Source organism: Mauremys mutica, chromosome 5, assembly GCF_020497125.1.
Source record: "Mauremys mutica isolate MM-2020 ecotype Southern chromosome 5, ASM2049712v1, whole genome shotgun sequence".
NCBI classification, from domain to species: domain Eukaryota; kingdom Metazoa; phylum Chordata; order Testudines; family Geoemydidae; genus Mauremys; species Mauremys mutica.
Genome location: NC_059076.1, coordinates 40,931,089 through 40,955,006, shown reverse-complemented (window position 1 = coordinate 40,955,006; position 23,918 = coordinate 40,931,089). Strand labels below are relative to the sequence as shown.

The 23,918-nt window shown below is 40.3% G+C and overlaps 1 protein-coding gene across 1 annotated transcript in view; it reads left to right on the top strand.

Annotated features, from left to right (window-relative positions):
• LOC123371835 overlaps positions 1-22,936 on the top strand; it is a 53,240-nt gene extending 30,304 nt beyond the window's left edge. The window contains exons 6-11 of the mRNA XM_045019696.1: positions 6,589-6,762; positions 10,245-10,334; positions 14,337-14,514; positions 15,608-15,724; positions 19,015-19,191; positions 22,616-22,936. Of these exons, the coding sequence (XP_044875631.1) occupies positions 6,589-6,762; positions 10,245-10,334; positions 14,337-14,514; positions 15,608-15,724; positions 19,015-19,191; positions 22,616-22,620 (741 nt within the window). The 3' untranslated portion in view covers positions 22,621-22,936. The remainder of the gene's footprint in view (positions 1-6,588; positions 6,763-10,244; positions 10,335-14,336; positions 14,515-15,607; positions 15,725-19,014; positions 19,192-22,615) is intronic.
• Positions 22,937-23,918: the final 982 nt, after the last annotated feature.

Here is a 23,918-nt window from a genome sequence, read left to right as displayed (position 1 = left end):
AGTGAGTTATAGTTCTTTCTCTTGTTCCCCTTTACTCAAGAGGGAAAGTACCTTACTGCAGCCACTAATTTACTCCTCTGACAGCCTATAGATTGCTTACAAGCTTCTTTCCCTGACTTTTAGTTTGCATATTCACTATTTGTGCTGTGTGATTGGTCACTTTAGTCACATACTATTATCTCTACCTCCTAACTTAAATGACTCCTAGTTTTCTAAATGGTAGTGCAAAAGCCTCCAACACAAAAAGTTATGTGAATACATATTTGAAGGAATAGTCACAAAACTCTCTAGCTACATTTTTTTTTATGCACAAAACTTTGCATGTGTGAATTCTTTTGGAAAGTGAATACACAAGGTTGTTTTTTAAGCCATCAGAGCAAGTTTGACAATTGGGTTCAAATGTATGGTAACAAATACATTATCAGCAGTACATCTCTAAGTCTGTTCAGCACTGCATATTCACTGTTGAGTTAAAAGCTTTCTTCTTTATTGTTACCTCCAACCTTTAAGTACACAGACTAATTCAGAAAACCAGGTCATACGTTCTCCTTATCATAACATTTGAATGTATTATATAAAATTAATGAAATCAATAAACAGAATTATTATTAATATTAATTACAATAATACCTAGCTCTTATATATGATGTACCTATCATACTTACCTTTTATGCATGTGTATGATACCCAAAAAATGGAAGCAATTCAAAGATGAAGGACAAGAATGATTTAGTGGTATGGAAAAACTTGCACATGAGAAGAGAATGAAAAGATGGACTGTTAACTCTATGGAGGAAGTAGATAAGAAGGGATATGATACAAATGAATGGTATAGAGTAGTTAGATAGGGAACTTCTATTCACTCTTTCTCATAATACTAGAACAAGTATAGATTCAATTAAACTGAAAGGGAGCAAATGTAAAACCAATAAAAGGAAAAACTTTTTTCACACAATGCATGCATATGTGGAATTCATTGCCACAAGATACCATTGAAGCCAAAGGCTTAGCAGGGTTCAAGAAAGGAATGGACATGTATATGGATAACAAGAACTGAGAGTTACAATACTCAGGATTAACAAAAACAAAATCAAGTGTTATAAAACCCTCTTGCTTCAGAGAATAAGCCAAAGTGTAAGTAATGAGGAAGAAAATTTTCCTGTGGGCAGATTATCCTATAAATGCTTATGGAAGGAGTCCAGAATGTTCTTCTAAAGCATCTGGTACTGGACACTCTCAGAGACAAGATAGACTAATCGTGAGGGTTGATGTGGGGTCTAGTCCCAGTTTATGTAATCTCTCAGTGGGATATGAATCCTCATTTTAAATAGAAGATCGGAGTCTAGAATTCACAGTCTCCTGGCTCGCAGCACAGGGCATTTCCACTAAGCCAAAAGATAGTCTAATGAAGGAAATTCAGCAGGGGGAAATAAGCATTTTCCTCCTTTTTTTCCTCCATTTTGTCTATATTCTGTCTGGAATGTGTGCTGTGTGTGAAATTTTGAAGCAAGACACCAGGGTATGTGCTGTGCTAAAAGCAAGCTGTGTTATGCAAACTTGAGAGAGAAAATTGTGATTGTTGACAGCTTTTGACTTGGAAAAATCTGAATACTGAAAACATGAGATTAGCAAAAAGTACCTCCCTTGCCCCAGGGTTATCCCTCTGCCCGGTTTCAAAGTCCCACATAAAACATGGAGTCTTTAGAGTGCTTCAAGAGTTTTTAGAATGGAAAGTGCCATGAAGGTTTAACATAGATGTCATTGCTCCTCCTCTTGTAGTACTGAGTGGGATTCATTCTGTTCAAGATGAAATCAATGGAAACAGGTGCAGTCCCTATACAATGAACATGATTTTAAAAGTACGTTGTTTGTCCTGAAATATTTACCTTCCCCATGATATTCACAATATTGCCTATACTTAGAATGGGAATTATGTGAAACTTAACTACATCTGATGATAAATGTACAACTTTTAGTGGTGCCACTTTATATATTTTCCCTCGAATCCGAAACGTTAAGACCATCACAGTGAGCACCCTTCTCTGCATTCTTAATAGTTGATTCTTTTACTTCCTGCAGCAGGTGGCTGTAGGGGGCACTGAAGGATAGACACATATTGCAGGAATTTGTAAGGTAAACATCTGTCACACTAGCAAACAGGGGATTCTTATTTCTGTGCAAACAGTTATTTGCTGAAATATCAATCTAGCCATCCATTGCTATAAAGCGCCTATTTCCATTTGTGTTAATTACCCCTATTTTAACTTTAACTCTTTTTTAAGAGAAGATTATAATTTTTTCTGGACTTAAAACAATTTAGGTAGCAATTGAGAGTGTATGCCCTTTTCTGCTTGAAATATATTTATTCATCATGGTTTTAGTTAAGTCTAGTTCCATTCAAGTGTGATAACATTCTACATCTTCTAATTTTGTAGAGAGCTACACTATTCCCAGTTATCTAAAAAAACACACAAGATGTCAAAAACCTACATTTGGAAACATATGTTCCATTTTGCTATTTTCAGGAGGAAAGGCATCAAGGAATTAGATCAGATGTTTGCCAGTATCCTTAACTAACGCAGATGGAAATCTTTGGTTAATGAGCACAAATTGTTAGTAGGTAGAGGGATATTTATTTTCTGTAAGCTGTCATTAGGGATTCATTGCAGGAGCACTGATAATATTGTGAGGTCTTGGTATTCATAGAGTAGTTCAGAGCACTTCTGCAGACATTAGGCATTTGCCATGTGCAGTGATTTTTGCAATTAGAATAGTGTTACTTACATATCCCCAGTTTATTATGGAAAACTAATTCAACAGAGTTCCTTTATACCACCTGTGGGGCTCTTGACAAGTAAATGTACAAAGTGAAAACAGTAGGAAATGGCCTGTAGATTGTAGCCCTTGTTCTGCTTTCACCTCACTTAGCATTTTTCATTTTCTTGGCATGCTGAGTAGTGGCAGTGTCAGCGTAATAACAGGCAATGTCACCTTTCAGTGTCACCTTTCAGCTGTCATTTCAGGTAGGAGAAAACTGATTTCTCATAGAAAGTACATCTGGCATTACCCAGTATGTTCTCCCCAGACCTGCCATGTGGGTTCTCTTATCCATATCAAAGGTAGAATTGTCTCAGTTTTACAGATGAATGCAGAGAGAGGGAGAATAAGTGACTGATATAAGATCACAAAAGAAGATGGTGGCAGAGCTAGGAACTGAACGTAGCTTGTTTGTTTGTTGTTTGAGGTCAAATGAAACAATTAGTTCAGACTGAAACAAAACTTTAAAATTTGATTTCATTTCTGAGCATTTTTAACATTTATAATAATAAAAAAATTAAAGGAAATTTCAAAACACAACGTAGTTCTGAATCAAAAAGTTTAAACATCTCATTGCAGAACTATTGACATACTGACAATTTTTTTTAAAAAATTATTTTAGAGTTTGGGGTTTTTTGACAAACAATAAGGCAAAATTAACATGAATTCACAAACTGTTTTGGTGGCACATTTTTCACAAAAAAAAAGTTTCTATTGAATAACTCTAGTCTGGAACCCAAGCTCTGACAGTGGCCAGTACTAGAAGCTTCAGAGGAAGGTTCAAGAACCTACATAAAGGACATTGGCAGCCTTAACTGAGCTTTGATTTTGTGTGTTTGAGTCTAATCCTCACTATTCTTTTAAAACAGATGGTTTTTCCCCCCAAGACATCTAACAAACTCATTGGTTCAATTCACATTTCCATTCACTTTAGTTTTTTTCCCCATATTTTTATGGGATCCACACTGGCACCTTGGGATACCTACAAAGTTATACTGTAATACTGAAAAGAAAAATTGTTTCAGTTAATTTTGTTGCTTATCAAAAGAGAAAATATCTAGTAAGTGTCATCTTACTGAGAAATGTCATCTTCTCTACACAGTGATGCCCCATTTAGTACATTAGTGCCAAAAACCCTTGCTGATCTCATCCATGACAACGGGAAATTCTCATTGCAGTACCTGCCATATACACTATGATAAATACAATGTTAAAACCTTATTGACTTAGAGCTTGATCCTACAAGTGCTCAGCATTCTGGCCCAGGCCAGAAAAAGGTGTAAGCTTGTGTTTAACTTTAAGTGTGCGGGTGTTCCCAATAAAGACAATGTAGCAACTCACATACTCAAAGTTAAACACTTGTTAAATGTTTGTTGAACTGGGGCTCAGCACCTTTTACGACTGAGTGCCAAAATGGTGCCATCTTCTCTACTGTCTTTAGGGTAGCACATTCAGATGCAGATACCCAAGATCTGGTGCAAATATATTTTGCTGCCAGAGGTACAACCTGGGGCTTTAAATTTTGGGAGAGCTTTTTGCACTACTGACTGAATCAACCAGGAAGATTACATACTTATGATGGATTTAAAGGGGAACACCACTACAACTTTCATGGTAAGAACTGGATATAGGACTCAGTTGCAGAGTATGGATCTGGCCTGGGATCTGAGCCTAAACTTTCCCAGGATTTGGAAGTGTTTGTTTCCACCATTCTATTTGAGCCCACCTCCACTAATAACAAGCTCAAACCAAACAAACGCTGAGACATTGTATGCCAGGGAGATACTTTTCAAACCTTTGTATGAGGCGATGAGCGTTAAAGGTACCGATAAGCTAGCTACAACACATGAGATTTCTGTCATCTTGGAAGACCTGTCAAACCTTCAGGTAGAGAAGTATGTATTCATCCATCTTGGAGTTTTTCTCTACAAGGTGGCATCTATGTAAAAATGAAATCTATCCGATGACATTTTATTCTAGAAAGTGCTATCCATCTAGAGTAAATGAACCTTTTCTTTGTAATCTATTTGATTAATCTTGGAGACATGAAAGTACATCTTGTAAATGGTGATATTACTGAAAACATCTTATTATGTTGGAACTTTTGTATTCACTCTTGCTTGTATCTGATGTGAATGCCAATGTGTCCAATTTCTTGAGAATTAAGATATCTGTTTTCCATTTATAGCCTGTTATTATCAGCAGTCTTCCTGATGACTTCTTCAGAAAAGAGCATGATGGAAATTACTAATGGAACTGAGAAGTGAACATTTGAGGGAATACTGCTAGATTTGTTTTAATCAGGAATACAACAATATATTTCTGAAAAGGTTTTGACGACTGGAATTAATTTGACTAAATCCACAGAGGCTGCACTCAAACCAGTGTCATATAGGTAGATCCTCTAAATATTTCTAGTTCAGCTCAATAGTCTGAAAGTGCATAGGGTATGCAGTATTTCTCATTGGAACAGATTGTGCCCTGATGATCTTTGGGGAATGCACAAGCAGCTCTCATCTTGCCCCCATTGTGGTGCACCCCTGGGCACAGTTTAGCCCCTGTCCAATTCCAGCTGGTTGGTGGCTGTGAACTTCTGCAAATACCAAAGCCACAGAAAATACTAAAGTTGCATTAGTTTAATATAATTGACTGACTGCTAAGCACAGTGAATATCTAACTTTTGCAAATGCACCTTTTCTTCCCATCTTGACTGTTACACTGCCCTCCATCACCCATACCATTTGTCTCTTGATTTACATATTTTTGTGTTATTTGTGTGTACAGCTAGTAGTAAAATGGGGTTCTAATACCTGTTTGGGGTGCTTAGCCATTACTACAGTAGAGGTAGTAATAATAATAAACAAAAATAATTGAAACATATTTATAAACTGGGGGAATGAAGCTCTCCAGTTGTGCTATGCTTTGTCAGTGACTGAGCAGCACAGTGAGGACTAAGGAATCAGCACTGTCTTGAGTATAGGGCTGTGCAGAGAATGACCACCTGAGCGGGAGCTGCAGGAGTGACCATGCACGAGAAGACAAAATTCTTCCCTCAACATTCCAGCACAGAGGGGAAGTGCATATTCTCCAGCACTCCGCTGAAAGTCCGGCTTGAATGGGATGGTACAGATGGGGAGTGGCCATGATACTGGGGTGATTTGCAACCACAATATGCTAGGGGATATGCAGAGACTGTGATTGTATCTGGTCCTTGAGTGGCAGGTACAAGAGGAAATTAAACTTTGGGCCCTAAAGAGTGATTGGAGTTCATACCAGGCCATTTTGCTGCAGACTGGCATTGTCCTGAGGCAATGCTAGTTTAAATGGCTCATCACCAATCATTCTATCAGGTTCAGCATGAAATGAAGAGATATTCCTATTTATTTTCCTGTTTAGAAAATGTTGTTAATTTTTAGATAATATAAAAATACAAGATTCAGCAAAAAGAGATACTGTGATACACAATGAACCATGAACTGAGCCTTAAAGTACAAAACTGCCATGAGAACGTGAGAAAATGGCGTAAGCATTTTCTTGTACCGCAAAAGCAGGATTATATGAAGTGAGATACTTAGCTGTTGGATTCAAATGCTGAATAACAGATTCCATCTTGTGCTTGAGAACAGAATATCTCTGATATTTAGCAACCAAGAAGATGAAGTGGATCCAGTGCTCCATCTGTATTTCTCAAGGGATTTTCTAAATTAATGATAGAATTCCACATTCTTTAATTTAACCTCCTTCTTCCCTCCACCTCCTTTTTTGTCACAGGGGACTTCTTATCTACTTGCGTGTGTTCATAAATTGAATATGTCTACAGCAATGGAGGTCCAAGAAATGAAAGGCAGAATAATGCAGCTGCAAAACCACATGCTTAATTTCACAGGCCAGTTCCTCAATATGGAGGGAAGAGATGATTCTCTAATGCATTCTCTAAACTCACAGGTCTGTATTGTTCTGCAGTGCACGCTTGACAAATTTGACAAACATTTTTACAATATAATGTTCAACCCTTTTCCAGCTTGGAAGATATTTAAATTCTACACTAACAGTGCAAAAATTATTATTGTTTTTGTAAATGTAAATTTTAGTTAACCTTGTACCCTGTCGTTGTCTGGCTTTACTGAAAGGCGGACAAGAGACATTTGGTATGGTTTTAATCAAGCCATAACTTTCTTATTAGATGTCTGGGACTACCCGGCAGATAAAAGTGTACAGTGCACTAACTCCATGTTCATTCAATAACTTCTCAGGATGCTTCTAGCAGCTCCTGCTCTTTTTCCATCCAGGACCCCAAACCAATCCATTGCTGGGACATTACTATCCACCCCACCACACACACCTTGGAAGGAGGAGGGCTAATGTGGGCTATAAGAAAGAGGAATTGGTTCCCTGCCATACCAATCATAGGAACCCCAAATCTCCCTTCCCCCAGTCCCATTCCTTTAACAAAACACCTCCTTTTTAAGTCCTTTACCAAGCCATGTATCCGGTCACTGTATCCCTTTCCTGGGGAGTATCCGCACTGAAAATCCACCCCACACTTAAATAATGAGTTATGACATACAGCCTAACTCCCTTCATGCCACATGTCAACAAAGCCCTTCCTGAACTCTCTGTGGGGAAGGTGAATAAACCCCAACTCCACTTAGGCCAATCTGGTGGTAAGGGGAAAATTCCTTCCAAGACCCCCTAAACGGGGTAGCAAGCGCAATGCCCACAACAGGTCTAGACCAAACCTGGTATTTCACCACCTAAAGGGGAGGGAGGATGGATGCTGCCTCAGCTTGCTGCGTATGAAAGGGGACTTCACCGCATGGGCTTTCCCTTTTAAACTCTCCCACCAGCCATAAAGCACTGTTCTCTTCATTCGGCCACCCAGACAAATTCCCCCCGCCCGCTTAAAGGAGCGATGCGGTCTTTGCCTTATCGTGTATCAGGCCAGTATAGAGAGCTGACAATTGCTAACCCAGGGTTACAATGATAATTTAAGAATCTGTAACTAAAAGACACAGCAGGGAATTCCCATTGACTTCATGGGGTCAGGATTTGACCCCTGAGTCTCATCTCACTTACACCAGTGTATTCAGAAATAACTCCCCTGAAGTAAATAGAATTACATGAGTGAGAAGAGAATCAGGTCCTTTGTCTTTTCTAACCTTGATATTTTCCCCCAAGTCTAATCCAGGTAATGGAGCATGCTCAGGAAACATTGTTTTCTATTTGTTCTATTCTCTGATCATATTGATTGGAATGGCAAATTCTCCTACTCTCACACCTTTTGCCTTTGCTCAGGCTTGCCTTTCCCGCAGGTTGTCTTTGTTTTCACCCTGTGTGGACGCCATTATAGAATCTCAGAATTATAGAAACGTAGGGCTGGAAGGGCTGATTTAAGAGGTCATCTAGTCCAGCCCCTGTGCTGATGCATGACGAAGAACACCTACACAATCCCTGACAAGTGTTTGTCCACCCTGTTCTTAAAAACCTCCAGTGAGAGGGAGTCCACAACCTCCTTTGATATTCCAGTGCTTAACTATCCTTATAGTTAGAGAGTTTTTCTTAATATCTAATCTTATATGCTATATGTATTTCTTTATTTATCTATATGTTAATGCTATTATACTATAATTGGGGGTGTTTCAGTTTATTTGAGACTATGACTCTAATTTAAATAATAAAGTGTCATATTTTTCTAGTTTTTGTAAATACCCTGTCACGGTGTATGTGTAACTCTCACACCTTCTGGAGTGTAGTGTTCTGTCCCATCTAGTGGCACCAAAACCACTTAGAGAGCAAGATAAAATGAGTCTGCTCTACAGTCTTAGTTAACAGGCAGTTGGCTTTTAGCTTATGCGGTAGAGGCTCATGCACTAAGCTTTAAAGGCCCCAGGTTCAATCCTGCCCACCGATGACTAGGGTCAGTCAGCATTACATGTACACACCCCACCTTGTGTCAGGGTGGACAGTGGGTGTGCTGACATCATGGTTACTGTCTACCAGACTGTCTTGGGCCTCACCATGATCAGGTTCAAGGGTCAGAGTCAACACAGTGGCCCTTGAGTTCAGGGCAGCATGGCTAGTGACCAGAGTCAATACTGTAGGCCCTGAGTTCAGGGTAGTGTAGCCCAGTGGCCAGAGTCAATATAGCAGCCCTCACATATAAGGAGTGGTGACCCAGGTAGGGGTCCCAGGTCCACCCAATTCCACCGGGCCCCAACAGTGGTGGGGTGGTCCTCCTCTGGGTCAGTGGGGAATCCCACTGAAACATGCTGACCTCACGTGGGTGGGAGATATCACTCGCTCACCCTCCCTGGGTCACTTCCTACTGCACTTCCTGAAGGTGGAGTCCATGGGGCATCGGGGTTTCCGGGCTCCTCAGCGCAGGTAATTCCCTGGGACTCTGTTGGGCACGGACCTGCAGTCTGGATCTCAGGATCTCTGGCTCCCACAGGCAAGGACTGTGACGGCTCCTTAGCTGAAGCCTCCACCAAAGGTCCTTCCTCTCTGGCAGTCGGCCCTGACTGAGCAGGGTTGCTCCCTTTCATACTAGCATAGCACTTGGAGCAGATGCCCAGTATGATCTGAGGGGTGGAACTTCCTCCACCCATACTGTGGGGTTAAGCCTGAAATAGAGAACTATTATAGTCTAACTGCAGTTACCACCAAAAATGCAGAGAAAATTGTACTGCGAGATCATATCTGTCACTTGAATTGCTGCAAAATTGTCTCTCAATTGCACAGTTTATTGTAATATGACTTTCCAGGTGGCTACTGTTACGGATCAGCCAAAATAAGAACTTCAAATAAAAAATCACTTTGAATTGTGTGGAATTCAGAATGCAAATCCCCTGATTCAAGCCTAACCCAGGTTGTATGCAACACCTGAACTGGTTACTTGTATAATGCTGGCTTGAATGTGTCTGAAATCTCAAAAGAATGACTGATCTCATGAGACTTCCTCCACTTTTTGTTAAAAACTCACAAGAAGATCTCACAGATTTTGATAATTCAAGTCCAGAGCTGAAACTCAGACCTCTAGCCTAATTCTGCTCTGGATCTAAACAATGCATATTGGGTGAAATCTTGGTCCCACTGAAGTCAATGGCAAAAATTCCATTGATTTCAATGGAGCCCTTGTTTCAGCCATACAATTTTATTCAGCATGTCATCTTTAATGAAGAGGCAAACTTCGAACGTACCTCTAAAAGTTTAATTTGGCTGCCCATTAGATGTTATTGTTTTGTTCCTATGCTATTACAGTTGCTTTTCTTGCAATATAAAGAAGCTGCACCTTACAAGAGTACCTCAGAGATATGTAACCTTTTACAGGTACTTTCTGTATGATTGGGAATGCTTAATCCAATGGATTTTTCCTTACTTTTATCTTTTAAAATATTGCTTAACATTTTTTTCTTTAACTCTTGCAGAATCTTTTTGAGTCTAAGATGAATGTCATGGAAAAACAATTTAACAATGCCACTGAGGCTTTGAATAGCCTTCAAAACCGCCTTGAAGAGGTTAGCTTGTTAATTTTTCAGAAATAAAATATGATTTGCAACAGAAAATAACTTCCTCTACCCAATGTTTTATTTGTAACATTGCTATTTAGGAGTGGAGTGTGGGGCAGGAATATACACTAAAGTCTCAATACAGCCACTGTCATCAAATATTTATGTATGCAGTGTTGTTGTAGCCATGTCCCAGGATATTAGAGAGAAGAAGGTGGGTGAGGTCATATCTTTTATTGGACCAACTTCTGTTGGTGAGAGAGACAAACTTTTGAGCTTACACAGAGCTCTTGTTCAGGTCTGGGAAACTTAGAGTGTCACAGCTAAATACAAGGTGGAACAGATTGTTTAGCATAAGTAGTTAATACATATTCTTAGGGATCATTCAAGCTGAAGTGACCCATTAATACCACTCCAGTTATAGCATGGAAAGGAAGATTTGGACCTTGGGGTGTTACCAGAACATAAATATTCATTCATTATAATGCTTAGATATATTTTAGCGGTTACATGTTTTTTGTCTATGGATGAGGAATTATAACTTTAATTAAAACTGCATGTATTTCTGGTCAATATTTCCTTAAGAAGCAACCCAAAACTATACTACTAATAACCTAGGACACTGAAACTTGAGGATATGTCTACACTGCAAAAAAGAAAAAGAACAAAACAAACCCTGTGGCACTGAGCCAGAGCCTGGGTCAAATGACTTGGGCTTGCAGGGCTCTTGCTATGGGACTAAAAACAGTAGTAGACATTCCAGCTCTGGCTCGAGCCCTGGCTCTTAAACCCAGTGAAGGAGAGAGCTACAGACCAAGTGGGAATGTCTACACTGCTATTTTTAGCCCCATACTGAAAGCCCTGCAAGCCAAAGGCATTTGACCTAGCGTCTAAGTTTCAAAGCCACAGGTTGTTTTCCTTTTCTTTTCTTTGTCCCCCTTGCAGTATAGATGTACCCTCAAGCTTCAGGGGCCTGGGCTATTAGCAGTATAGGTTTGGATACCTGAGTATGCGTGATTTTGACCTAGCAAGAGAATGTGACTACTTGCATGAAAACTTTCAAGTGAAATGGCATGGATTCCAAACCTTGGGAAAGAAAATATCATTACTCTCTATCCAGTCCCAGCCAGTCTTTTCTTAGAATTCCACTGGGGATATGTTCAAAGATGCTCTTATGCAAAATGCAGGGTAATACTGAGCACTATCTGTGACTGAATACAAAGGCAGCAATTCAGTGAAATGCTTCTGTGGATGTCATAAAGCACAAAAGCACAATTCAAGTAGAGCAGCTGAATCTCAGGGCTGAAATTGTAGCCCTTGTATTCTGCCTAGGATGGGGACTTGTTTTTCCAATATATTGCAGCACCACAGTGTTTAGAATTTTGGATGCCAAGAGAAGGAAATTTGGATATTGTGAATGGATACTTATGACAGAGGCAGAGGATATAGAAATAAATATAGCATATTCAGGTGGTGATTTATTTTGGGCAGGAAAATCGCATGTGCACACACAAACACACACATACACACAGAGTTCCCTGTTCCCTGTTCCCAGTACTGCGCATTATGGAAGGAAAACAAACCTATAGGGAAATTTCATCAAAAGGAACAGTGGCTAAACAGGCTGTAGCTCCCCCCCACACACACACACCCACCCAACGTTACATGTACTTTCTGTAAAACGTCCACGAGTGATGGTATACATAGAAAAGGAGCTGTTTCCCTAGAACATGGCAACATGTTCCCTTAGAAAAATAGAATGTGCTAAGCAGGAAATGATAGTAAAGTTAAATTGCTTAAAGCTGTTGCTGAGTACTCTATGTCCTACTGTCAGAAGGGTCAGAGTATGCAGCAGTGAGATGAATGGCAGTGACCTGGTGGCCTGGCCTGGCTGATGGAGGTAACAGAGGGACTAATTTCAGGTTTGCAATTCCTAAGGTCTGGTCTACACTATGTAGTTAGATCGACACAAGGCAGCTTACATTGACCTACCTGTGGAAATGTCTACACTTAAATTTTGCTCCTGCCAATGTAATTGCTCCGCTGCACCGACTTAATAACTCCACCTCCATGAGTAGTGTAGAGTCAAGGTTGATGTCCTTATGTTGATGCAGTGTCAGTGTAGATACTGTTCTGTTGTCTGTTACTGGCTTTCAGGGGCTATTCCACAGTGCCCCACACTGACAATACAAAAGCACTCCTGGTGAGGCCGCACACTGCCAAAACATGGAGCAAAGAGTAGAAAAAGCTCTTCCGCCAGCGCTTTCTACAGGTGGGTTTAGGTCAGTATAACTATGTCACTCAGCGGTGTGAGTGACGTAGTTCTACCGATATAGGTCAGTTGTGTAGACCAGACCTTGGAGTGTTTTAGCTAAATACAACATGGAACAGATCAGTGCTTTATGTGCACAGAAAATACACAATCCTTGCCCTGAAGGGATTAGAATGTCTAGACACACACACATGAAATCTAGGGGACGTGGATACAACATAAAGCCAATGAGCACAGTGAAGAATTAACACAGTTCTGTTAATTCCATGGATTGTAGTTTATTTTTTCATTGAAGTTGGGAAGGGAGAAGGAAAAGGACAGAAGGGGAAGCGGAATAGTCACAGCTTGTTCCCAGAGTATTTATCATAAGCAGACTGAGCTTTGCAGAATTAGCTTGTTCCGAGGATGAGGTACATGAGTGAATTTGTTGGCTCGGGTTCTGTTCCCTTATGTTGTTAAGTTTACATAAAACATATGGAGAGGGGGAGTTTCTTGCCACAGAAACAATCTATTAAATAGACCTGCATGGGCCTAACAACCAGCTGACTTGGCCGTGTCTGTGCCTGTGCCTGATTGTACCTAATTTCCAATAAAGCAAAAGGATTTTGAAGATTTCTCCTTTGCAGTTTAATGAAATCCAATGCTAATTTAATGAAAACACAAAAAATTGCCTTCACCACTAGATGTCACTGGAGCCCTAAAGATTTTTCAGAACTTGGGACTTGTAGCCATTTAGCCTGTAGCCATTGAAATTAGCTGTGCTCAAAATACATATTCAAGACATTGAATGTTTCAATCATTTGCATTTAGAAGCACCAAATAAACTAGCACTGTAACATACTGTCCACAGGAAAAGTCTCAGTCCATTTGTTGTATCATGCCCACTGTAAACAAATGGGGCCAGACCATCAGTGGGTATAAATTAGCCATGCTTCACTGAATGGAACCACATCACAGTTGTCTCCCTTGTTGGCAGTTTGAACCAAGAGGTTAAGGACTGAATGGGCATGATGACTGTCACTTTCAGAGGTGGTCAGGATTGAGGAAAATGCTGGCCATGTAAGGAACTTCTGTTAGCCATGTTGTACTCGTTCTGTTGATAAATTAAGTCAAAGCATTCAGGTCATCACTCAGGCAGTTTAAAGAGGTTTAAATGAGACTTGGGCCCAAAGTCTCCAGAACTTTAACCCAGCACCTTCTGTGAGCATTGAACTCATGATATAGAGATGTCTAAAGCCCACTTTTGGGTAATTCATTTTTCAAAATAAAAAGAATCATGATACCAGCTCTCTAGACTCACTACTCTTTGATTTCCAATTAATTTGTGCAGAAGTAGGGTCTGCTTTATAATCACTCCAAAACTGCTCAACAGAAAAATCCCAAATAAAGTTACCATGAGTGCAGTGAGTTTCTTCATCCTATTAAACAGGTTTTACCAACAGGCTTGTTAGAATTATGCAAGGAAATAGAGGTGTGCCCTAGTAGTTGATGAAAGAGCCTCAGTACCTTTCACTCAGTAGTCACATCTGAACCTAACTTTAGTGCCTGAATTCAAACACTGCAAGAGTTTAATTATTCTATTGAATGAAAGTGGGGACTGAATTTTGTGTCTGCTAAACTTCTTTGGACTTGCAGAGAAGAAGCCTAGATGGCTTTGCATGATATGTTGTTTTAGAGTTGGTAAAGTATTTCATGGACGTAATACATGGCCTATCTATTAACGGTCCTTTATTTGACAGGGATTGGATTCAGTGTTCCTTCAGATCTCTCAGCTTAAAGATGATTTCTATTTTATTGAGAACTTCTTGAACCACACAGATATGGGAAGCTCAAAGTCTTATGTGTCCACATCTGAATTCTTAAAGGAAACAGGAGAAGATACACCTTCAACTTTGTCTCCATCTTCCCCAAATTATGGTGGGTCATATACCTCAGTCTAGACTAACGTTTAAACCCATTATTTACACTCACTATAGAGATACATTTGGAAAGATAAAGCAGATTGACAGGAATTGGATGAATTTCAGGCAACCTTGTATTGAGTTATTTTACATACTGATACAATCCTTAACAGAGCAATGCACTTGGTGTTTTGAAGGAAGACAACAACCCTACAGAACGTACCAGAGTAATTTTGCTCTGCTGTACATGAGGGAGAAAACACTCTTTGATTTCCGATTGTAATTCGTTTATGACTTGAAACTTGATGTTAAATTACCCGTTACACTATTTTAACTTCATAGGTACAAAATACTGTTTGTAGTTCATCCCTTTAAAATTATTTCACGGTATTTGTGTTAGTGACTCTAACTGGTTAACTATAACAATGATCCCCACCCCCAAGTTGCTTGAAAGAGACATAAAGATAATCAATAACTTTTCTTTGTGAGCCCTGTGCTTTTATTTCAGCATAAATGAGTAATCAACACACACAGTAAAGAAAAAGAGTAACCCATCTTGGTCTGTTCCAACATGCCAGCTGGATCCACAGTTACTACAAATACCCTTCAAAGTACTGATCAAGAAAGTTACAAGCCACCGAATGGAAACTAAGTTTCATATTTTGACCAGCACGCCAATCATCTGAATTGCTATTAGTTTCACATCAATCTGCATATCATTATTATGAATTACAGGCCAGATCCTCAGCCATTGTAAATGGGCAGAGCTCTGTGGACTTCACTGAATCAAAAATTATTCATATCTGTTGAGAATATGTCCCTACTGTTTTAATGCTTACTTCTAGCTATTAGCAATAGCCACATACCACATTGTATGAAGAATAAAAGAACATTAAACTTACTATGTCCCTAAACAATGAGTGAATAACTTCAGAAAACAAAAAGAAGGTGGTGAGAGTGTACACTGGGTACGGTTGTTTTTCAGTATCAGAATTATGTCATTGAAAATAAATTATGCAACAGTTGTCTTTCTGCCTTTAGTAATAATAAGTAATAATTTCACATGAGTTTTAATTTAATGAAATAATTTGCTGTTATGTTCTCTGTAGCACCAGTGAAAGACCCAACACACCCAATTCTTCTGGGTCATCAGACAGAAGCCATGGAGCCAGAGACAGTGGAAAAGAAGGACAAAATAAACATCCCTTTCATAAAGAAACTTACAGGTGAGATCCTTGTTGTTGGAAGACAATATCTGCAATCAAGGAGAAAGAATAAATGTCAGGAGCCCACAGGAATCCCACCTGGAAGTATTCACCTGGGCTGAAGTTCACCCCTGGACAAAAGGCCACCAAAACACCTCAAAATAGGACTTAAGTGGTACATAGATCTTGTGTAAGCCCTACCTCCACAAGGGTGAATTTCATTCCAGCTAACGAGATAGCATCTGGGAGAGTTACATCCCCAGCAGCTCTGCACAATACAATTTTATTTTGAAGATCTATGTATCCCTGTAGTGAGGTTAGCCGGGGCTTGCCACACTCCGGGGTGGTGGGGAACCACACCGCCTCACTAAATTCGGGAAAATGTCTCGTGGGGAATTAGTCTAGCCATGGGAGTCTTCCTCTGCGGCCTTTGTGAGGGCAAAAATAAACACACTCAGCCCAGGCCCTAGGTCAGGGTGGGCACTGGTGAGTCGGGCGCTCAGGCCCTCAGGCAGGGACTAAGTAACAACAGTATATAATAGTAAGCCCAGCCCCTTGGCTCCAAAGGGCCTGGGAGAGGGGGAGACTGCCACCTGCGAGTTGGGTGGCAGCGGGGGCGCAGGCCCTCCCACTCCAATGCGTCCCAGCCCGGGGCCGTAGCAGCGGCTGCTCTCGCAGTGAGCGCTGGGGTCAGGCCTTTATACTTCCAGTGCCACGCCTGACCCTCTGGTGGGCGAGCTCAGAGCTCCCTGGCTCCACCCACTCTGGTGTCCGTAGGGACTAGTCTCTCCCCAGGGCAGCAAGGAACCACACCACCTCATTACAATCCAAAAATGCTTTAATGAGTTTCAATGCAAGACAGTGCTTAGAGTATTCCTGTAGATGGTATAAATGACCTAGAACAACAATGAAGAGGTGGGTGAGGTCATATCTTTTATTGGACTAACTATACTGGTGAAAAAGACAAGCTTTCCAGCTACAGAGAGTGCTTCTTCAGGTCTGGGAAAGCTACTCAGAGTGTCACAGCTAAATACAAAGTGGAACATATTATTTAGCATAAGTAGTTAACACATATTGTAAGAATGTTGCTGTAGCTGTCTTGGGCCCAGGATATTAGAGAGACAAGGCACAATAAATTCCATGGGTCAATTATGTATTGTGCAAAATGTTTTATTTAATTTTACCCATTTTAAATTTGTGGATTTTTAATTTTCTTTTTAATTGTCTTTGTTCTTGTATTATGAGAAAGAGAACATGGACAAGTTCACTTTTGCTTCCCTACATCATTCATTATTTCAGATTTCTTTTATCATGTCACCTCTTTGTCATCTCCTTTCTATATTTATTAGATATTTCTGATTCTGATATCACATCAGTTTTACACTGGTGTAACACAATTTCTTCAATTCTAATACTAAGATACTATTTTTTAAAATCTTCTCTCAGGTAGAATTCCTTCCATGCCTTTAAACATTTTATTTTTACTTTTATGGGCCTATTCTGTTTCTGCTTTATCATTTGGAGGTGGCCAGAGATTAACAGAGAAATCAAAGTGAGCTCATACCACTGATTTTATTTGGTTCTTGATTACTGCTATGCACTGAGCAGATATTTCCATTGAGCAGTCCACAGTGATGCCAGGGTCTTTTTCCTGACTGGTCATAGTTAACGTGAAAATCATCAATGGTTCAAACTTTCCATTCTAATGTACATTGCCTTGCACTTGCCATGTGATATATTGACTATCATCTGCCATCTTGGGCCTGGTCTACACTGGGGGGGAGGGGATTGATCTAAGATACGCAACTTCAGCTATGAGAATAGCGTAGCTGAAGTAAACGTATCTTAGATCAACTTTGACTTACTTCACGTCCTCGCAGCGTAGGATCGACAACGACGCTCCCCCGTCGACTCCACTTCTGCCTCTCACCCTGGTGGAGTTCCGGAGTCGACGGGGAGTGTGTTCGGGGATCGATGTATTGCATCTAGACGAGACTATTCCAGCAGGTAGTGTAGACGTGCCCTTGTTGTTCAAAGTCCTAGCTTTGTTATTATTTGCTGTAGTTCCCCACCATCATCTCTAGTCTTAAATAACATAAATAATGTAATGTCATCTGTAGATTTTACCACCTCACTGTTTATATTGACAAGAAAAATGTGTTAATCAGTAATGCTCTGGGCCAAATGGTCATGGAGAGGTGGAATGAAGGGTGCAAGGGAATTCTTTCTGACCTCCACAGAACTGATTATCTAATACCCTGAAGCAGGAGGTTATATAATGCCAGTCTGGCAGGTTTGAATATTCTGCAGTAGAAAAGCTTTCTCCAGAGGAGGGAGAAGCCATCTCTACAGCTGCATTCAGGCACACCAATATCTTACAACCTTTATAAGTGACTTCCCATTTTGTATATGCTGACAAGAAGATTCTTTTTTTGTTTCAGATATCAGAGACATGACTAATAACTGGATTTGCTCACCAGGAGTCCAAATTTGGCCCCATTCCAGACATCCAATACATATTCTAAATAAATAGAATCTTGTAAACATCCAAGGATTGAGATACCATGCATATGTCTATAAAACTCCTAATTCTATAATTAAGATAATGTACATGATGCTGAAGTAGCTTTATTTTATCATATAATAATTTATTCTCTTTCATAAGATCACTGGAAATTAGAACAGATTCATTTATGTTCTTTTGGGGGCTGCATCAACCACTTGCAATCAGTCATATGCAGGAGAAACGCTAACAGCTTTGTTTTATTTTTGTTGTTTGTTCTTTTATCTAATTGAATAAACTACCCGGTGATTGGTTTATAAAATGGAGAGGTTATTTATCAGGGGAATGAAACAAAAGAGGGAAATGATAAAAATTAATATGAAACAATATGGATGGTGTAAAGGGCTAGTATGTTTACTAGGGTTCTTTAACTCATCATGCATGGAGTTACCACCAGCCAGTGGACTCCACTGAACATGAGTAGGAATGCACACTCCACCTACTGCAAGGGTAGCAGAGCTGCTGCAGTAGCATATGCTCCGTTGGAGCCCCACAAGGAATTTTGGTCAAATAAGTGTGCCCCATCAACAGTCCCTCCAGCCTGGGCTGTGGCTGTAAAACCCTAACTTTATCAACATGGTTATCTATTGCATCAGAGAGCTCTTTTCTCAATCATAATTGAAAAGAGTGATTCGCTAGAAATCCTTTGAGGCCCCAATCCTTGATTTTGAATGGATTATTCTGGTGTAAATTCTAGGTGAAAATGTAAAAGATTGCACATTGTGATATACTGTTTTGATTCAAATAGACCTCCAAGTCTTTTTCTATGGTGCCGACAAAAATGCAAATGGATACCTGACATTTACTGAGATAGAAAACGTCCTGGGAGAAGATGCACCTCAGAAAGAGGAATTGGAAGAATTTGATGATGATAACAATAAGATGTACTCCTACCTTGAATTGAGAAAAGCCCTTGAGCTGACAGGTAAGGATTTTTTAAAAACCAGTGAGATTTGTTTCTTAACTAGACTTTTTCTCCCTTCCATCCAACACCTCTTTCTCTTTCTGAAAGATGGCATTAGGACTTGTCTACAGTTGAGAATTTGCTGAAATATCTGTTCTCCAATAATTATTCAAAAATTAGTGCCTATGAGGACACTTTTATTCTGGAATAATTAATACAGAGTAGTTATTTCAGTAAATTTCCAATTGTAGACACACCCTTAGAGATAGACCTAAGTCATGAACCTGGATCTGGAATCACATCTGAACTGTCCCAGAGTTTGAGTTGTTCAGGTTCAGGGTTCCAACAGAGTGTCACAGTTCAGCTGTGGATATGAACTTATTCCAGACTTCACAAGTTTCAGATCTTAGGTCCTTCTTTGGGCCCAACTGTAGCTTGAATGAAATCACAATCCTTTTTTGTTACTTGACAGCCACAGCCATTTGGGGGTTTTGAGGCCAGCCCCTACAATTATTACTTTCTGAGTTCCAACACTATGGCCACATTATAGAAGGAGAAATGTTACCCTAAGTACATTTTCATAATTATGACTGAGGACTCAAGACAAGAGGTTTTGGGAAGTTTGTTTCTGCATAGTGGAAATGGGGTTCTCACTTTCAATCCTTGGAAGTATAGCTGGAGAAAAAGGCACAAGATAATTTAAGAGCAAAATTCTCCTCTCAAATCTTTGTGGTGCATTTGATTCCAAAATTCTGCTTTTCCCCACATGAAAAAATATCAATATATTAAGTCGGGAGAGCAGAATACTGGAGCTGACATTCACCATGTAGCTGAGAGGAGATTTTTCCTCTAAGGGCTTACCTATATTCAAAAACTTGCACTTGATTTAAAATGTAGTGATACCAATGAACATCTGCAATGTAAAATGCACTTAAACTAGTTGCACTTAACTAAACTAAAATGCACTTAACTGACATATAACAATAAGGACATTAAATAAAATCAGTAACACACGCCAGGTAGTGCCATTATACCTCAAAGCTGCACATATAGCTTGCTGCCTTTGGCCTTCCTTTGCACAACACATTGGTATCTTAGTCATGTGAATATTTCAATTGTGTTGCCATTTATGGTACATATGGACTGCTCCTGCAACTCTTAATCAAGCAATCCTCCAACCAAAATGTCCCAAATTCCCACTGACGTCAGTAGGGTTATTTATCTAAGTAGGAATTGAGGAGTTGGGCCATAATGATGCCCTAAGGCCATCCCAGAACACAAAGGTTTCCTATTCTCTCAAATTTGATATTTTCAGTTTATTATATAACTACAAATTTGTCTACATTGTTCTAATAAGAATGTCTGTTATGATAACTGTCTCACATGACCTCTCATAAAGAAATCAGGAAAGATAGCCCAGATGAACCTAGTATAAGGTAGATGGACAACAGGTTGGAAAACCATACCCAGATGGTAGTTATCAATGGTTCACAGTCAAGTTGGAAGAGCAAGTTGGTTCCCCCAGGGATCTGTCCTAGGTTCAGTTCTACTCAATATCTTCCTAAATGATTTAGATATTGGCATAGAGAGTACACTTTCAAAGTTTGCAGATGATAGCAAACAGGGAGGAGATGCAAGTTCTCTGGAGGACAGGATCAGACTTCAAAATCATGTTGAGAAACTGGACAAATGGTCTGAAATAAATAGGATGAAATTCAATAAGGACATCTGCAAAGTATTGCACTTAGGAAGAACTAATCAACTGCACAAATAGAAAATGTCTAGGAAGGAGAAAAGGATCTGGGGCTTTGTGACGGGGTGTATTGGCCCCGCATTGGAGAGAAAGAGGTAAAGGCAACACTCTGAGCTGTGGAAGCACCGCCTCCTCAACCCTGCTGGGCATGCTCCAACTGCTGTTGCAGTATAAAAGGGAGTTGCCCAGTTCAGTTGGGGCTGACCGCCGAGGAGGGAAGACACACCTCACCGGCTCCAGACAAGGAGCAACCAGAAGCCCATACCAAGGGAGCAGGAGATGCTGCGGCCCAGGCAGGCACCCAGGCACCCACAGACGCCCCAGGGAGATTATAGCCACAGCACCCCGAGACCCTGAAGACACCCAGACTGAGCTATAGGAGTCAAGGTAGGAAGCAGCCCTGGGAGGGACCAGCCAGCGTCCCCGCAGTAGTCGGCGTGTTACGGGTGGTTTCCCCGCTGACTACGTGACAAATCCCATTGCCACTACCAGGGCCCTGGGCTGGTACACAGTGAAGCAGGGAAGGCCCGGATCCCCCTACCTGGCTGCCCTCCCTTTCTGGGTGGTTTCCCACCAACCGCATTTCCCCACGCCTTCTACTGACTCTGGCCCCTGGGCCATGCTTCCCTGTAGACAAAGGGAGTCCTTCTGACTCTGGCCACTGGACTACACTTCCCTGCAGACAAGGGGATTCCCACTGACTCTGGCTACTAGGCCATGCTTCCTCACAGACAAAGGAAGCCCTACTGACCCTGGCCACTGAGCCACACTTCCCCACAGACAAGGGGAGTCCCACTGACTCTAGTCATTGGCCCACACGTTCCTGAGGCAGGGCGCAACCCTAGTGGCTGCACCACAGGGCTATCGTGCCGCAGGGCTATCACACCCTCACTGCGGCCCATGGTGACCAGGGTACTGGCCCCACAAGAGGGCTATAGTGCATCACAAACTAAATCTGAGTCAACAATGTAATACTGTTGCAAAAAAAGCAAACATCATTTTGAAATCTATTAGCAGGAGTGTTGTAAGCAAAACACGAGAAGTAATTCTTCTGCTCTACTAAGCACTGATAAGGCCTCAGCTGGAGTACTATATCCAGTTCTGGGCATCATACTTCAGGAAAGATGCGGACAAAGTGGAGAAATTCCAGAGGACAGCAACGAAAATGATCAATGGTCTAAAAAATATGACCTACAAAGAAAGATTCAGAAAAAAAACTGGGTTTGTTTAGTCTGGAGAAGACTGAGGGGGGACATGAGAAAAGTCTTCAAGAACATAAAAGGTTGTTATAAAGAAGAGGATAAATTGTTCATCTTAACCACTGAGGCCAGGACAAGAAGTAATGGGCTTAAATTGCAACAAGGGAGATTTAGGTTAGACATTAGGAAAAACTTCCTAATTTTAAAGGTAGTTAAGCACTGGAACAAATTACCTAGGACATTGTGGAATCTCCCTCCCTGGAGGTTTTTAAGAACTGGTTACACAGGGATGGTCTAGATAATACTTAGTCCTGCCTCAATGCAGGGGACTGGATTAGATGACCTATAGAGGTCCCTTCTAGTCCTACATTTCTCTGATTTAGAGTAGCTACATTTAGCTGAATTCACCATAAGAAAAACTTATCTTTCAAACTTCTGTTTCAATGTACTTAAAATATGACCCCATCTAACAGTGAATCTTTTTGTATTACAGAATAACTGAGAAGACTACTTGTAAGGCTTAGAGATGCACGCAATGTTCTGGATCTTTATTTTATTTTACAGAAAAGAAAATCACTTGCAGGTTTATTTTTTAATTGGTCATTCTTTTGGAACAGCAAAATATCAATTATATAAGGATAAAATGCACACCATATTTACCATAGTAGCTATGTGTTGCAGAATAGCTAGAGAAGGAGACTTCTCAAAATGTTTAACTCACTTTGTAATTGTAAGTACATAGACAAAAAAGGAAGATAAAGGAAATATTATTGATCAAAATGTTTTAAAACCATAGGTTTAGTATTAAAAATTATTATGCAACTTGAGCATGTCTTTTTAAAGTTTTTCAGTATATAACTTCTACTTTATTATTCCTTAAGTGCTCTAACAGATAGTCGATGATAACTCATTTACCCAGCCCCTCACCCCCATCAGTTAACACTGTAATACTATTTACTTGGCATATCAAAGACTGAAATCCTTCTGTCATCATCCACATAATAGATCTGGGATATGGAGCAGAAATTACTGCATATTTTGATCACAATGTGTCAGGTGTGGCTTCTTCAGATGTTTGCATGTTCAAAATGGTGATTGCCAACACCCAATGACGTGCTAGAGAGGACTCTCGGAGATTCCTTGGGTCTCTGGGTTCAAATTCTGTCATTATCAAATCGAAAGGACAGTTGTGGAATGATTTATTTGCCTCTGATGGAGTTACCCTCTTTCTGGATACAGCTAAATTACTCTTGCTAGAGACTGCTTAGCTATATGCTTGTAATATTATTTCAGACAGCATGTTTCTTTTCCTTTGGAATGGACCAGATTGCACCAAATAATTGGCATTTTAAAGTCTTTTCCTGGGGAAGATACCTACAGGCCCCATTACTCCTAAGAATTCTTTAATTCAACAACTACAAATTGAACCCTGTACTTTACTATTAGCTTCCACAGTATATTTTTCAGAAACACAGTATAAATATTTCAGCAAAGTGCGGTATAGTAGGTTTGGGCCTGGGACTGTGCCTGCAAAAATGTCCGTACCTGACTTGACTCACAAGAACAGTTGCATTAACTTCAGTGGGACTTCTGATATGTTTTCATGGCTGGGCCCTTTGTTGAGATGTTGCCTTCTTCCTTAGTTTCGAGAAAGCATTTGCATTTCAATGAGAAATGAATGAATAATTGTCAATCCATCCACCCTAATGCACCCACACACCCTAATATATACAGGAAATTCTGGGGAGCCTATTGTTAAAACACAGGAAGAACATCATAGTATGCACCAATTCCAT